Source organism: Macrobrachium rosenbergii, chromosome 39 (genome assembly GCF_040412425.1).
Source record: "Macrobrachium rosenbergii isolate ZJJX-2024 chromosome 39, ASM4041242v1, whole genome shotgun sequence".
Classification (NCBI taxonomy): domain Eukaryota; kingdom Metazoa; phylum Arthropoda; class Malacostraca; order Decapoda; family Palaemonidae; genus Macrobrachium; species Macrobrachium rosenbergii.
In genome coordinates this window covers 18975670-18993159 of record NC_089779.1, presented here as the reverse complement: position 1 = coordinate 18993159, position 17490 = coordinate 18975670, and the positions used below count along the sequence as shown (strand labels likewise).

The following is a 17490-nucleotide window of genomic DNA, read 5'->3' as shown; positions in this document are numbered from 1 at the left end:
ACACATTTTAAACATTATTCTAGCCTTGTTAATATTGCCCCGTTATTTATTATATTTTGCAGCTTATTATTATGTTTGCTCATCCTAATGGAACAGTCATCCAGATTATTATTATTAATCGCCTGAACTTTATCGTAGAACTTATTTTTCTTTCCCGCTAACGTAAATTCAGTTTCATTTATATTGAATTATAGTTTTCAGTGCTACCTATTATTTAACACCAGCAAAAACATCATTCACTTTGAATTTAACCCTACTTATGTGGAGTGGATTTGACAATCTCCATGTATATATACAAAATTTAATTAGATCTAACACACTTCCTTTAGCGTACTCCTTTTGATGTAGTCTTCCAAACTTTCAAAGTGCGGTAAATCTTTTAGAGATAGTTCAATCACAACTGTATCAAAAGCTGCATTAAGGTCAAGTAAAGCCAGTATATTGTGTTTGCCTTCCTCCATATTTTCCAACAAACCAAAGTATTGTTTAAATGCCGACTGGCTATCCGGCAAAACATTGGCCATGTGCTGTTAAGTAACCAGTTGTTCGAAGACCACATAGTCTAGCATTTTGGACATGAGTGATGGATTCGAAATAAGTCTTCATGAACTCAAGTTTTGATAATCAAGTGTAATTGTCAAAACTGGTTATTAATAGTCAGTAGCCACTTACTCAGATACTGGAAACTTTCACGTGTTTACTGTTAACTCTTGCTAGTCTTTTCTTGCATCAGGTTTTTTATGAAAAACTCAAGAAAAGCATCACGCTATTCTTGATTACTGAATCATCAGAGGATCATATTTTTACTCGGCATTATCAGTTAAATCATCAAGATGTATGTGGACGCCTCCAACTGCATCGCTTGCGTAAAATTTGGAATTTTCTAAATAAATTTTTGCTTTGTACGAACGAGTATACATACTTACACACCTCCCATAGTATTTTGATACTCAATTTCCAGATGAATTAGCTGATTATTTGTTCAAGTGTATAAGAAAATGGCACCTGAGTGCTTTAAATATATATATTTTTTATTTTATAACCTATGAGTGATGGGATTTCCATCTTGTATAAGCAGGGTGTGTTGCAAGCAACTGTTCCTTACATGCAATATTGCCCCATACTTTCGGTATTATTTTGTTCATTTGCAATGGTATTTACAAATGAAATGTAAATTACTTAGATACATGCAAAACTGCATGGTCTTTATCTCTCGATCCTGGTTTTTCTAGCAACTGGTAGCAGCCAGGTGTGTTGCAAGTAATGGTTCCTTACATGCAATATTGACCTCTATTTCGGTATTATTTTGTTTATTGGGAGTGGGTTTACCTATTTCGGTATTATTTTGTTTCTTGGCACTGGTTTTACCAATTAAATGAAAATTTTATAACAGGCATATGCAAAAGTGCATGGTCTGTATTTTTCGAACCTGGTTTATATAGCAACTAATAGCCAACGTGCAGAGGAAAACTGTTTTCCGTTCTCGCTGATATTCGGTGTTATTTTGTTTATTGGCACTGGTTTTACCAATCAAGTAAAAATTTTATAGCATGCATATGCAAAATTACATGTTCTTAATCTTTCGAACTTGGTTTTTATAGCAGCTAATAACCAACGTGCAGAGGAAAACTGTTTTCCGTTCGCGACAAACGCAACCTGAACCCGCCCCAGCTGATACATGTAAACAAACCACTTCAGAACTTGGAGGAGCTGAGATAAAAACCTGCGTCGAACAAATATGGTAATCAGATTACTGTTAAAAAAACCCCGTTTATTGATATCAGTCTGTCAAGAACTGGCCGAGGAGACTCGTTAGGTTTTCATTACTTCGACAAAATAACCCTCGGTAGGCCTAGAGTTATTTTATTTTTTACGTAGGCGTAGAGTCGATCATATTCGGCTGGTTGTTTAATTTCAGGTGACAAATTAATACTTCTGCTTTATTTTACTCAGACATATTAAGCATATATCCCAATATAGGCCATATTTGACCTAATTTAATATTAGTAGCCTAATAGGCCTAGTCAAATTACCCTAGGCCTATCCTGTGCCATTTTTGCGGTTTTTTTAAGTAGGCAGATGAATACTTAGGTTTTTAGGCTACTGATGGAATGATGAAAAGGCTTAGGCTACATCATATTCGCATATTAAAACTTTTAAAAACATTTTTAGTATTCCAGTTGCTCAGATTGACATTTTTCACTCTTCCTTAGGCCTACAGGCCTCGGCTATATGTTTTAGTGGTGGCGACCAGTTGAGAATGATGGACACAGGTTCCACCGATGAAAACAAGCCTAACCTTTCCTAGAATGCCGTGTCCAGACCTTACCTAACTTATGGTGCCGTACCCTGACCTTGCCAGAGGGCTTTGCCCCCCCGCCCCACCCAAGTAACACTGGACGTCGGAAACTTGGACTAAGCTTCCGCTCGGAGCTAGTGTTTTACTACTTAGAAGGTGTTAGTTCTGTTAGTTCTTGGACATTGGCCAAATTGGGCAGGTGATAGGCATATCTAACACATACTCAATTATAAAGTGCTTACGGACCTTTTTTTTTTTTTTAACTAGTGAGGACCTAGTGTCCTAGGCTAGGTTATGCTAGCTCAGGGAAAGTTGTGGTGATTGTTGCTCTTGATAGCCTAAATGTGAACTCTATTTTCTTCAGACTGATAATTTTTTGATTTATGCTCTTTCTAACTTTCTGACAGGTGCATTCCACTTGGTTTTGGTTCCCCAACCCTAAAACTTTAGTGGTTCCAACGCGAACCTATGCATTCATATAATGAGTACTCGCACTTAGCGAGCTTCAGCTGTCGCTGAATTATTCCCCCACCCCAAAACCTTAGTTTTCCTCTGGGCCCTCCATAATTATTGGATATAGGAGGAGGGTAAAACACAAAAGCGTAATTGCGTTAATGCCTTTAGCTGTGAATTAAAATATCATAGTCTTATTCAAAAATAATTGGCTTTTCTTTGTCATGACTTCCATTGCAGATTATCATTGCTGATATACTGGTAGCCTAGAAATATACCTTTTGGTTTGATCTTTAACATGACGTGACCCACTAGTTTAAGACAGGCTAGTGAAGGTTTCAGTAGAACAAAGCCTTGTAAGTACTGTTCATGAATGACACCTTCTAGCCAAGGTTAAGGACATTACAGGGTTGGTGAAGCCCCCCTTAGCCAGGTAGAACGCAGTGCCTTAGGTTAGGTTATGATCATATATTTCATTAATAATCATTGTTGATTATTATACAGGTATAAAGTTCATAGGCTTTGTATTTCAGATTGCTCTAGTGAACCGCAGTTTGCATTATAGTATTACTGTGTAGAATAGGCCCATCAGTAAAGTTAGACTGATAAGAATGGAGTCTTTGCCCTTGGCATGTTTGGTTTGTATAGAAACAAACACTAATTTTATGTTGGGAGCTGATTCTGGTTGGGGCTAATCAGTTACCTATTATGAATGGTAAATAGTGTATTTACAAAATGTTAGGCACATAGTCACGTACGAGTAAACACTGCCTGAAAAGTACTTGCAAGTCCTTACTTTACTTTTGTGCACCATCCTTCATTGCAGTGGTAGTGTCGTTTGCCACTTGGCAACTGCCCAAATGACGAAATACTGCTAATTATCAAGATGTTGCTATATTAATACCAGCAGAAGAATATATGGTGATGAATGGAGAGTGTAACTTACTGTTAAAATATTGGAAATATATCTTTTTGTAGGAAAAGTGTAATTTTAACAATATCAAATGTACCAAATATAAATGGTATCACAGGCATTTAATAAAACAAGAACTATTGTACTTTATTAGTGGGAAAAAAGTATTTATAGAGCTTAGTTGAATTTCAGGGCGCACAAAGAAAAGAACTGGATAGGCTTCAGACTTGAGTAAAGCAGTCAAATTTAAAAGAACTGTCACGATCATTCCTGGCAGAAGCTGCGTTTTACACCCTTACCTATGTGCATCTGGGCAAGTTCTTAAGCCTTGTGAAAACTCAGTTAAAACCATTCAGAGGTATTCTAATGGGTATGTATCATTATGAGTAGTGCAGCATCTCCACAGCTAGCATGCTAATCACCATCAGTTTTATCTTCAAGGTACCTTCTTACTGAGAACTAGACTGTCATTGAGATACATTTCTGTAAGATTTTTTGTTTCCAGAAGAGTATATTTGGATCAAATTGCTTTTCTCTCAAGTTGTTTGACAGACTGTACTTGAAAATCATTGTTATAATTATAATTTGTATACAACATATATTCATTTGAGGAATTTGCTGCCAGAGGCTGGAGAATAGAGTGAAGTCTCAAAAATTGAACTGGTTTGGATGTTTGATGGGAAGTGATGAGGAATAGTTGGTCAGAAAAATTAGTAGAAATGGAAGTAGCAACATAAAGACCTGTTAGAAGGGTAGGGGAAACACAGGTAAATGGATAGATAATGATCTAGTCTGGATATGCGCTCTGGCAGAAAGAGTACAGGGCAGAGGAGAGAACTTATTTCACAGAGCCCACTTAAAAATTATATGATGATGGTAACTTTTCAGTGAAAAATTTATTTTTCGGCATCTTTCAACTTGGGTAACATTTACGACATTTACCGTCATCATGAACGATTCAGTTGTATCAGATGATGTATATGTAAATCACATGTAACCTCTCTGATTGACGAAAGAACAAATGTCTGTGTTTGTTTAGATGCAAACCATATGCAGTATTCATCCAAAATATGTTTTGAGGTTTCAAGAGTCATGTCCATTTAAAATACTGTAATTGATGTGAAAATTTCTTCTACAGGTTCTTCTATCCACTAGGTTAATCATGGCTAATAGATTCTTTGAAGGCACAGCTCATGCAGCAGCTTATGCAAAATTTAGACCACAGCCTCCAACAAGTCTTATTGAACATGTTGTTTCTTTCTTGAAAGAAGGGGTAAGTTATAATTACTTCAAGGATTTTTATCGTAAATATACTCGTCCACCTGTCTTGTCCATTGTATTTATGTATGTTGTGATTGCAATAATTGTATTAACTTAAGAGGATAGTTTGTATGGAAGAGATTCCAAAGAGGTGTAACTATTAATACTAATACTGTCTTAAGATGTGGGTGTCTAACCTCGTGCAGGGAAAACCTGACGTAAAAACATGGTGGTGATGATGCATTTAATTTTATTACATTTCTCTTGTATTCTACACCACTTCAAGCTTACAACATGACCAATTAATTCTTAACATTGTCTTCACAAAAGTAGATGCCTGTGCTTCAGAAGCGCTTGCAGGAAAAGTGGAAGGAAAGATAATAGACCCTGAGCTTTTGTCTTTATTTCAAGACTGTAAAATTTCAGGAAAGACTAAAGCAGTCATGTTATGTCAAGGTAGATGGGAAAAGACTTGTAAAATTTCAGAAAAGACTAAATCAGTCATGTTATGTCGAGATAGATGGGAAAAGACGTATGACGAACTGAAAATGAGAAACTTTCTGCTATAGTATCAGCCAAAGTGTAAAGTTCTTAGTTTTAATCTTTGACATATACTTGAACTGGAAAGCACATATTTCATACATAACAGCTGAAAGTGGAAATTAATTAAACCTTATGAAATAAATTTTAACATACAACTTTTAGAATGGACAGATCAACCATCATACTGTTCAAAGCAACTGCTCTAACTGTATTAGACTATGAAATCAAAATACTGTACATAGCTGAGCACCAGACTTGGAATTAAAAATCTTAAATTAAGTTTACAATGCAGGACTTAGAATCACTACTGTAGTATGAGAGTCCTCCCGAATTCAACCCAAGTTTAAATTGGCAAGCCTCCTTTCTCTTCTTATTGTAATTTAGTAGCCATACTGACTCACCAACTAAATACTTTTCATTAGTAAGGAGACTTTTATAGACAGTCATCTACCTGCATTCTTTATCAGAGTTAACAGAATTTTTGAGTCTCTAAATGTAAAAACACTTCCTCCATCACTATAATTCTCCTCTTCTCGGATTGTGTTTAAAGTTAGTTTGTACACACTTGCGTCATCTGTCCAAAAATTGTGCATGTATCCTTGACCATCATAAACAACATACAATAGAGCATGCCAGACATAATAGCCACATTATGCAGTTTATAAAGACAGATCCTAATCTTTCTCTGATGTAGTCTTTGTAATAGTATCATCAAGTGAAAAGAGCTGGTTTTTGTTACCCCATAATGCATCTCATTTTCACAGAATTGCGTGCAGTTTGGTCAGCAGTTAGATTCTTAAAAACTTGCCACCACAGAAATGTTTAATTTTTTAGTGACTAGAAGTGCTTTACAAGCTCTTCAGAATTATTGTCCTATAATCCACTTGTTCAAAAAAGTTTTAATGCCATAAATTCTATGAAACCAGTATAAATGGTTGTATATGTTGGGTCCCTGCAATGAGGATGCTGAAAAGCAAGGCTGTAATTCCTATGACTATAAGTATCAGATATACTTGCTACGCTCAGTAGTTTGATATTACAGTATCTCATAAACCCATCATCTTTAGTAATTGGCAGACATTATGGAATAATGACTCACAACATTATAAAACAGATTAAGCCAAATGTTGGATTGAACGAATATTACCTGGTCTTCAAATTGGTCATACTTGTACGACCTTTGTATATTTGATCAGTAACCCACAAGATCCATTCCCTGAATGCAGAGAATTCAGAACAACACTTATAATTAAACATATGCTGTTGTCACATCTGTGTGGGTGAGATGTAGAGTCAAGGTAGTCGCTGAGTCCTTTATGTTGTATCACGGTGCCAGTAAGCACTGTTCTGGCCAAGACCAAGTATAAGAGAATTCATTGTAATTGGTTGATCTGTCTTATGGAACCCTGGGGAGACCGTGAGAATGTAACTCTTTGAAGATTTATGGCGGCTACCAAAAATAGGTTTTTCCTACGTCAAAACCTGTTTTTGGCAGTTCAACTAGCTGAACCATCTAGTGACTGTCCAACTTTCAGCCAACAACATATGTCAAGTATTGGAAACTAATACCTGTACAGATTATCCACTGATTCAATTTTTAAGAAAATCCTGTGTATAAGAACAGACCCTTCAGGCCTGTGTTCTGGTTGAACTATTTGTCTGTAATAACATTCTCTAATGCCCATCTTGAGTGGAGACAGTTGCTTTCTGTAATTGACTGAGACGTGCAGCTCTATTTTGAGACAGGCAAGGAAACATTAGGTATTCATATGGTCTTCTTATTGATGGCATTTTATTTATCATTTATCATAATTTTTTATGATATTTTGAAATGTTCAAATTACTTCAAATTTGTTTTAAATAGATAACAGTTCAAATGACAAATTGCTTCTAAAAGAATTTGACCGTCATTTCAGTACTGACATTCAGTTTGGTTTATTGACAATCTCAGTATCAGCACAGCAGTTGTCCTTATTCCAATGTCATCAGTCTGCATTAGCAGCTTATCATCAGTGTTTAGTCTCATGTCATTGATCATAAGTATTGGCATGAAGTAGGTCCTTGTTCATCGACATCAGTTCATTTTCTGTCCTTAGTATTACAGTATGACCAAACATCAACTCTGCATATGCTACACGTTGGTATAGTATTGGTTCTCAGAATTAGTGGCCCCCAGAGCTTGGCCTGTTACCTGCCACCTGTTTGGTGCTCTGGAGTTTGAATTATCCCACTTTTCATCGCATGATACTTGCCTGAACTTCCAGGTGTATTGCTAGCATCTCCGTAACTGGACAGTTGTTTGTAGTGCTTTGTCTTGGTTAAAATAGCATCAGCAACCATTTTCTTTTGTTGTGACATTAAGTCACAGTCTCCAGAAGGAAAGACCTTTCGTTTTCATTATCGTGTAACTGAAACTGTCTTTCTGTCAGCATTTTGACTGTTGAGGCATGTAAGTTGAAAAGAGGCTGTAATGCCACGCCTCTTTGCTGTAACTTTCTGGCTTCTTTCTCAACTGGTGTTTGCTTCAAAAAGACAAGAAAAAGTTTAACAATGTAAAAACTACATGGTATTATGACAGAAATGCTGAAGGTTTAGATGTTTTGCATCAGGGTGCCAGTGTACACGTAAAACCACATGTCCTGGGTGAAAGGGAGTAGGAAAAATTGTCATTATTAATGTTTTACCATGATGATGAGCCTGTAAATGAGTTCTCTCCGCTCTCCTAGATTATGCAATTTCTGCCTGAATTTCCACCTAGTCCATATATTCAGGCATGTCTGCTCCTTGACTTTTTTGGTCTTCCTACTGTCTGTTGTCTTTCCACTCCTGTTTCTACTTCGCAGACAGCTCCTGTCTCCTCGTCTCATGCCCTGATCATCATGATCACCATAATATCAGTCTGTTAACCCTCTTTGGAACAATATCTGAGCAGCTTCTTCATTTGTAATACTGTATTATGATCTTCCCGATGCACTACAGCCAATAATCTCAGCTTCTTGTTATGTGACCCCTTCAGAATTTCCTCCATTTTCTGTAAGTTTCCATTCAGTTTGCTCATGTATGTATGCATTTGATAGCTGGTTATCAATCTTTTTCCTTTCTTATGTATTCTTCTATACTGTACACGTTGTCTCCATGTTTTCTCTGTTCATGAATGAGCAATTTGTGAAATGGAAGATTTATTAGCATGTCAGTGTCTTTTATTCTTGATCCTGTTGAAAGTGAACTCATCTGGATTTATAATAATTCAGCAGTTTATGTTCTGTTTTAGGATCTGATCACTGAAAGTACGTTTTTTGTGAAAAATAACATTTTTATGAAATATACAGTTGACCCCCGGTATTCGCGGGGGATGTGAACCACAACCCCCCGCGAATAGCTAAAATCCGCAAATGCTTGACACCACTAAAAATGCTGATACCTGAGTATTTTAATATTTTGTACATGCAACTTACCCGTCAGATATATACTTAGCTATAGTCTCCGGCGTTCCCGACAGAAATTCAAATTTCGCGCGGCACACGCGACAGGTAGGTCAGGTGATCTACCATACCCGCCCGCTGGGTGGCGGGAATAGGAACCATTCCGTTTTCATGTCAGATTTTCTCTGTCGCTGGTTCCGGCAACATCTGTTGTTGGTTCCTTCTGCTTTGATTTTCATTTTTCGCTTGCTGAGGATTATTTTGGACTGACCTTTGGTGACGTATTGGATCTTTGGCTTGGCATACGCTTTTGTGGACTGTTTTTTATTTCGGCTTTGGTATTTTCTTTTAGAATGTCTGATCAGAGTGTTGCACGGTGTTTTAGTGTGTGTGTGAGGTCTGATTGTAAGGTGAGACTACCAAAGCTTGGTAGATCCTCATTCTGTATGTTCTAGGTGTAGGAGAATGAATGCTCTTTTGAGAACACGTGTGTTGAATGTGAGAATCTCACTGAACTGGAATGGAAGGCGTTAAACTCTTATGCGCAAGTTGGAGAAGGACAGAGTTAGGAAGGCTTCTTCTAGAAGCGCTAGTAGGTCTCTTTCAAGGAGGTAGATTTAGATCCTAACACTCTTCCAGATTCTCCTGTCACTCCAGTTGTTTCAGCTCCTTCACCCTTCGTCGAACCTGTGGATTCGTCGTCGGAGATGGCTGCTATGAAGGCTACGATCCGCAAGATGCAGTTGCAGATGCGAGCTATGGAGGAAAAGAAAGTGAGAAGTGATAGTGATTTGTGTAGTGTCCCCAGTGTAGTGGAGGGGGCGTCTGACCGGCTCCGCATCGCTCCTAGGCCTAGACCTCTTCCAAACTCCCAGACCCAGTGGAGGAGGAATGTCGACAGCCGCAAGGGGGATGAAGAGTGCTCCCAACGGTCAGGCGTCCCTTCGGCAGCGCCTGTTGTCGCGTCCCAGGCTGCCTTAGATCGCCGTAGAAAAGGGATCTTAAAGAAGTGTTTCTCTTCTTCTGCTTCTTCGTCTCCTAAACGTGGTTGGAGTTCGGCTGAGGAATCGCGTCCTTTGAAGAGGACTTGGAAGGCTCCTAGAGGAGACGCCTGGACTCTAGCCCTGAGCGCTTCCTGAAGGCTCTCTGTTTCAAGAAGAGAACTCGTAGATCTTCCTCCTCTTCTTCTGGTGTTCAGGATTCCACCAAGCAGATCCTGGTAGGCCTCCAGGCTCAACTCGCTGCTCTTGCTGGCTCTTTATCAAAGAGCTCCTCTCGTCGGAAGGATGCCTCTCTTCCGATCAAGTCCTCCAAGAGACTTTCTTCTCCTAGCAAGTCGTCTTTTGTGAAGCGTTCTTCTCCTGTTAAGCGCCCCTCCAGCAACAGGCGCTCCTCTCCTTCCAGGCTCTCCTCTCCTGGTAGGCGCTCCTCTCCTTGCAGGCGCTCCTCTCCGTCCAGGCGCTCCTCTCCTTGTAGGCGCTACTCTCCTGTTAGGCGCTCTTCTCCTGGTAGGCGCTCCTCTCCTGGTAGGCGCTTCTCTCCTCGGCGCTCTTCGTCTCCGAATAGCGCCTCTCCCAGGCGCCGCGCCATCGCCGTCGTCGGTCTTCTCCTGTTGGAGATACTTTCTCCTCAGTCAAACGCCCTGCTCGTTCGCCTCGTAGAAGTTCCTCTCCAGCCTCCTTTTCGTCTGTTAGGCGCCCTCCCAGCAAGGGCTCCTCTTCAGTTCGAGCTGCTTCTTCTGTCAGGCGCCAGTCAGCTTGTAGGCGCTTCTCTCCGGATCATCGTTCTCCAGTGGACAAAGGCTCCTCTCCTTCTAGGCGCTCTTCTTCTGACAAATGCCCCTCTACTTCTAGACGTTCTCCTCCTCCTTCTGGCCTGGAGGCGTTATCGGAGGACGAATCCCCTAAGGATATCACAATTTCCGATTACAAGAGGTTGACAGCTCTTCTAGTCCAGGAGTATGGAGATTCCCTCAAGCCTGCTTCTCCTCCTTCTCCTGGTTCTATGCTCTCGAGCACCAAGGCTTCGAAATCTTCCTCTCTTGTTAAGATGCGTCCTACGATCTCCATGAAGAAAGCACTTAAAGGTTTCGGAGAGTGGCTCTCTTCGAAGAAGGATGCAGGCAAGACTGTCTTCTCCTTGCCTCCCTCTAGGCTTTCGGGAAGAGCGGGAATGTGGTACGAGACTAGGGAGCCAATGGGGTTAGCTCTCCCCTCTTCTGCTGGCTCAGACTTTTCTTCGCTGGTGGATTCTTCCAGAAGGCTCTCCCTTAATTCGGCCAAGGCTTCTTGGGGACTTTGTGAACTGGACCATTTCCTCAAGGGCCTTTTCCGTGTGCTGGAAGTGTTCAACTTCATGGACTGGTCTCTTGGGGCCTTAGCCAAGAGAAGTCTTGAGGAGGATTCAGTCAGTATGGAGGACCTCAGCAGTGTGTTGTCTTGCCTGGACAAAGCTGTGAAGGACGGCTCGATGGAGATCGCTTCCCTGTTCGGCTCTGGCCTGCTTAAGAAGAGGTCAGTATTCAGTGCTTTCCTCTCCAAATCGGTCTCTCCTTCCCAGAGGTCTTCCCTCTTGTACGCTCCTCTATCTAGCCATCTTTTCCCACAAGAGACTGTGAAGGAAGTCTCTCGTTCTTTGTCTGAGAAGGCTTCTCAGGACCTGCTGGCTCAGTCGTCGAAGAGGATGAGACCTGCTGCTCCTATTGTTAAGAAGGATAAGCCCCCCTTTCAGGAGCCCTTTCGTGGATCCAGGTCTATTAGGAGGCGTAGACCTGAGAGAAGATCCAGGCCTTCAGGACTCCCTTCCAGGAAGTCCAAGTGAAAATCAAGTCCTCCAGACTCCAGTAGGTGCCAGACTTCTCAAGTTCGCCGAAGCCTGGGCACAGAAGGGGCGGACGATTGGTCCCTCTCTGTTTTGAGGAAGGGGTACCTCATTCCCTTCTTTTCGAAACCTCCTTGACATCAACTCCGAGGGAGTTATCGGCGAGATACAAGGATCCTGTGCGGAGGCAAGCCCTTCTAGCCGTCGAACAAATGCTAGAAAAGTCTGCCATAGAACCGGTGCAAGATCTTCACTCCCCGGGATTTTACAACCGTCTTTTTCTTGTGCCAAAATCCTCGGGAGGGTGGAGACCGGTCTTGGACGTGAGCTCCTGAACTCTTTCGTCAGAAAGAAGAAGTTCTCTATGGAGATGACGTCTTCAGTTCTGTCGTCTCTTCGGCAAGGAGATTGGATGGTATCCCTGGACCTTCAGGATGCTTACTTCCACGTTCCCATCCATCCCTCCTCCAGGAAGTTCCTAAGGTTCATGGTAGACGGCAGAACCTTTCAGTTCAGGGCTCTGTGCTTCGGACTCTCCACAGCTCCCCAAGTGTTCACGACCATTCTCAAGAATGTAGCTCACTGGTTGCACTTGGAGGGGGTGAGGATTTCCTTGTATCTCGACGACTGGCTAATTCGGTCCAGTTCGAAGAACCGTTGTCTGGAGGACCTTTCTCGGACTTTAAACCTGGTCCAATCTCTAGGACTTCTTGTAAACCTCGAGAAGTCTCAGATGATTCCTCAGCAGGAAATTGTCTACCTGGGGATTCGGATGGATTCTCGGGGTTTTCGAGCGTTTCCCCCCCTGGAAAGAAGGGAACGCTGCCTTCAAAAGGTGACAGACTTTCTAGAGAAAGACAGTTCTTCAAGCGAGGAATGGATGAGTCTGCTGGGGACCATTTCCTCGCTGGAACAGTTCGTTTCTCTGGGAAGGCTTCACCTCAGACCTCTACAGTTCTTCCTGAAAGATTCTTGGGATCGGAAGTCCCAAGACTTGTCGGATTCCTTCCACATATCATCTCAAGTAAAGGAACATCTCCGGTGGTGGTTAGACCCAAAGAAGCTGGGTCTAGGAATTCCTCTACAACCGCCGAGCCCTCGCCTAGTGTTGTTCTCAGACGCGTGGAGTCGGGTTGGGGAGCGACACTAGGCTCGAAGAAGTGTCAGGCACCTGGGACACGGATCAGAGGGCCTGGCACATCAACATGAAAGAGCTGGTAGCCATTCATCTAGCTCTTGCCAGATTCGAACTTCTGGTCAAGGGATCAGTAGTTCTAGTCAATTCCGACAACACCACAGCCCTGGCTTATATCAGGAAGCAAGGAGGGACTCATTCCTTCTCCTGTACCTTGCAGCAAGGAACCTTCTGTTGTGGGCGGGGAGAGAAACATCGTTCTCCTCACCAGATTTGTTCAGGGAGAAAGGAAATGTGAGAGCGGATCTTCTCAGCAGGAAAGACCAAGTTCTTCCCACGGAATGGTCCCTTCATCAGGAGGTTTGCGAAGGCTGTGGTTCCTGTGGGGAGACCTCATATAGACCTCTTCGCAACCCATTGGAACAAGACGTTGGAGAACTACTGCTCTCCAATCTCGGACCCCAGAGCAGTAGCTATAGACGGCCTTCTCCTAGATTGGGACGGTCTAGACGGCTACGCTTTTCCCCCGTTCAAGATAATAGGGGAAGTAATAAGGAAGTTCGTTTCGTCAAAGGGCACCAAGCTCACCCTGATCGCTCCCTTTTGGCCATCCAGAGACTGGTTCACAGAGGTACTGGAATGGATGATAGACTTTCCCAGGTCGCTCCTCTCAGGAGCGATCTTCTCAAACAGCCCCACTTCGACAGATATCACAAGAACCTTCCCGCTCTAAACCTAGCTGCCTTCAGACTGTCGAAGGACTGGTTAGAGCGAAGGGATTTTCGCACAAGGCTGCGGGGGGCTATCGCCAGAGCCAGAAGATCTTCTACCTTGCGCCTCTACCAGTCGAAGTGGGAAGTCTTTAGGAGATGGTGCCGATCTAAGAAAGTTTCCTCTTCCAGTACCTCTGTAATGGAGATTGCGGATTTCCTTCTATACCTTAGGGAGCAATGTAACCTGGCGGTTTCCACCATAAAGGGTATAGGAGCATGCTGTCTTCAGTCTTTAGACACAGAGGTCTGAACATCTCGGATAATAAAGACCTTCACGACCTTATAAGGTCTTTTGAAACTTCTAAAAATAAGTCCCCTAGACCTCCCAGCTGGAATTTGGACGTGGTCCTAAAGTTCTTAATGTCTAACAAGTTTGAGCCTCCTCGATCTGCCTCTTTCAGGGATTTAACCAGGAAATCGCTGTTTCTTTTCGCTCTTGCTTCTGCCAAAAGAGTGAGCGAATTACAAGCTTTGGAAGGTTCTGTAGGCTTTAAGAAGGACTCTGCAATCTGCTCCTTTCAGCCTCTCTTCTTAGCAAAGAATGAGAACCCTTCAAAACCTTGGCCTAGGAGTTTTGAGGTCAAAGGACTCTCCGATCTTTCAGGACAGGAGCTGGAACACACACTATGTCCAGTAAGAAGTCTTAAACATTATTTGGAGAGAAAGAAACAGCTCAGAGGTAACACTGAAAGTCTTTGGTGCTCTGTCAAGGATCCTTCAAGAGCAATTTCCAAGAATGCACAGGCTTTCTTCATTAAGGATATTATCAAAGAGGCTCATCTTTCATGTAAAGACGAACATTTTCAGCTCCTAAGAGTTAATGCTCATGAGGTGAGAGCCATAGCTACTTCTCTAGCTTTCCACAAGTCTTGGTCCCTCCAGTCTATTGTGGACTCTACATACTGGAGATGTAACTCAGTGTTTGCTTCTCATTATTTGAGAGATGTTCGTGTGACATATGAGAAGTGCTTCTCTCTAGGAGCTTACGTATCCGCGGATTCGGTGCTGGGTCAAGGAGCTGAAGCTAATCCTATTTAATTTAGTGTTATTTTTAATTGTTTGTTGTGTTTTTTATGGTCGGTTGAAAAAGAGTGTTGAAGGTCTCTCTCTCTTTTTCATCTCGTATTACTAACAAGGTTAGGCTTGGTCAGGTGGTCGGTTTGGTTGTTAGCTCCTTGTATTTTTATTACCTAGCTCTGTCATGTAAGAGGGATAGCCCCCATTGATATGATTCAGGTAGAGGGCTCTGTCTTGTAAGTGGGTTAATCCCCATTGACACGATCCATAACAGGCTCTGTCATGTAAGTGGGTTTTTTCCCCATTGATATGATCCAGAAGGGCTGTCAGTCTTAGGTCACTTCCTCGCTGAAGCTCTTGAGGCATGCAGACTCATAGACAGTATCCATGAAGTCTTCTGCCCAATCAGGTAAGAACCATGGTTTTTGTTTATTCCTACAACATATGTTGTTTTCCCGTTTTTTAGTTCTTAGCTGTCTCTTGCCCTCCTCCAAGGGTGCCAATCAGCTAAGTATATATCTGACGGGTAAGTTGCATGTACAAAAATGATATTTTTATGATAAAATAAAGTTTTGTACATACTTACCCGGCAGATATATACGACACGGCCCGCCCAGCCTCCCCTCAGGAGACAGGTGGAAGAGAAAATCTGACATGAAAACGGGAATGGTTCCTATTCCCGCCACCCAGCGCGGGTATGGTAGATCACCTGACCTACCTGTCGCGTGTGCCGCGAAATTTGAATTTCTGTCGGGAACGTCGGAGACTATAGCTAAGTATATATCTGCCGGGTAAGTATGTACAAAACTTTATTTTATCATAAAAATATCATGTTTCGTCACAAAAAATGCATTTAATCATGAAAATGATATGAAAATACAGTAATTAGCGAATATTTCTCTATGAAAAATACCGCGAATAGGCAAATTTTCCGCGAATAATGCGTATATGTTCCACAGAAAAATCCGCGAATTGATGAAGCCGCAAATCTGGAACCTCAAATAGGCAGGGGTCCACTGTAATATACTGGATTTTCATGTTGTTGTAGTATTACTTACTTTGGTTTCATCTTATCTTGCTCAGTACTCGGGAACTTTGGATGCTGCTGTTGATGTAGGATGTGGTGCAGGCCAGAGTACAGAGGTGTTGGCTCCTTATTTTGGGAATGTTACAGGCCTTGACATATCAGAAGCACAGGTTTCTGAAGCCACCAAGAATTTATCTAATCCAAAGGTTTCTTTCAAGTAAGTTGCTGCCTCCAAAAGAATTAATTGGTTATATTTCTGTGAATCTTAACGAACATTCATATAGCACTAAGTTTCAAGCTGAAATTTACAAAGAGGAAAAGAAAATAGAGGGTATGTACCTGCTTTATTTACCTGTCTCGTCTTCCTGTTTACTCCCCCCTCTGTTAATTTTTTGCTGGTTTGGTGTTCACATCAGTGGCAATGCATTTTGTATGTTGGGAAGTATTTTAGTAGTTTTTCTTGTGCTACACTAGAAAATTGGTATACAGGCAGTCCCCGGTTTACAACGGGGGTTCTGTTTTCCGCTGCGTCGTAAACCGAAAATCATCATAAACCGAAAAATCGTCAAAAATCGTCAAAAATCCTAAGAAAACTTTACTTTTAATGCTTTGGGTGTACAGTATTGAAAACGATGTAAACTGCATTTTTATTGAGTTTTTCATCAAAAAACCTCCAAATTTTTATTATTCTGCCGTTTAGAGCCATATTTCCTCCATCGGATTGGCGTACGACGCATCGTAACCCCGTAACCCCAGAACATGCGTCGTAAACGGGGAAATAATTTCTGATGAATATATTTGAAAAGTGTCGTAACCTCAGAACTTCGTAAGCCGGACCCGTCGTAAACCAGGGACTGCCTGTAGTTCTAACTTTGTTTTGTATCCCAGCAATGAAGAATTGCCTATTCTAAGCGCTATATGAAACTGCAGTAGAGTGTTGACTGTAGTAGCATGGCAACGCAAGATGATGATAGCGTTGTGAAATATTACAAAATTTCTTTTGAATAATCAAAATTCAAATCAGTGAGAAGACTGATTGGGGGTTATTGAAAGGTTTTTACTGCCAAGGCTGTTTTTTTTCCTTGCTAGACAGATGATGGACTAGTAAGCCATAGAGTAAGGTTTAGGTCCTACTAAAGTCTTATATACAAAATTTTGCTTGATTTCTATTGCCAATTCATACTTATACGTGCTTATTACATTTGCTGCTTATCTAATGAAGCTGAAGTATTTTAGCATTTTATCAGTTTTCATTGTTTACTCTCGGGTTGTGTGAATTTCGCTTTTTCATTCTACTGTCCTTGTTCCCCAGTTAATTAAGGTAGTGCATTGTGTAAGTTAAACATAGTTGTAAGTTCAGTTCACATGATGTGAATATGGATAGCATACAATTAGATTTGGATTGATAAGTGTTTGGTCAGGAGCAAATGTGTTTATATAGTTTTTGCTACTCAGGCAGTTGCTGCCTGTAAAAATGGTATGTCCATTACATTTTGACACTGCCACCTTATCAGTTAATAGTTTAAGTGGCTATTACAGTTGTGATTTGTCATTTTAAGATCATTTTTGTGGAACTGCGGGATGTGATATTACCTGTATATCAGATCTTTTATTTCAAGATGTACCAAACCTTTTTTTTTTTTTTCAGGGTTAGTGGTGCAGAAGCACTTCCTTTCAAAGAAAACAGTGTACAACTCGTGACATCCAGCCAGGCATGCCATTGGTTTGATATGCCCGCATTTTACAAAGAAGTTGATAGGATTCTTGTACCAGGTAAGAGCATTGTTCCTTTTTGTGTTCCCCTAAAAATTTATTTTTAACCTAACTG

At 41.3% G+C, this 17490-nt stretch overlaps 1 protein-coding gene across 2 annotated transcripts in view; it reads left to right on the top strand.

Moving 5' to 3' along the window:
* Positions 1-1611: 1611 nt before the first annotated feature.
* Positions 1612-17490, top strand: part of LOC136825813 (putative methyltransferase DDB_G0268948) — a 28027-nt gene continuing 12148 nt past the window's right edge. The window contains exons 1-4 of one of the 2 annotated variants that reach the window (XM_067082757.1): positions 1612-1741; positions 4804-4938; positions 15719-15879; positions 17311-17435. In XM_067082757.1, coding sequence (XP_066938858.1) covers positions 1739-1741; positions 4804-4938; positions 15719-15879; positions 17311-17435 — 424 coding nt within the window. In that variant the 5' untranslated portion in view covers positions 1612-1738. Of the gene's footprint in view, positions 1847-4803; positions 4939-15718; positions 15880-17310; positions 17436-17490 lie in introns of both variants that reach the window. The other variant, XM_067082758.1, reaches the window with a different exon arrangement.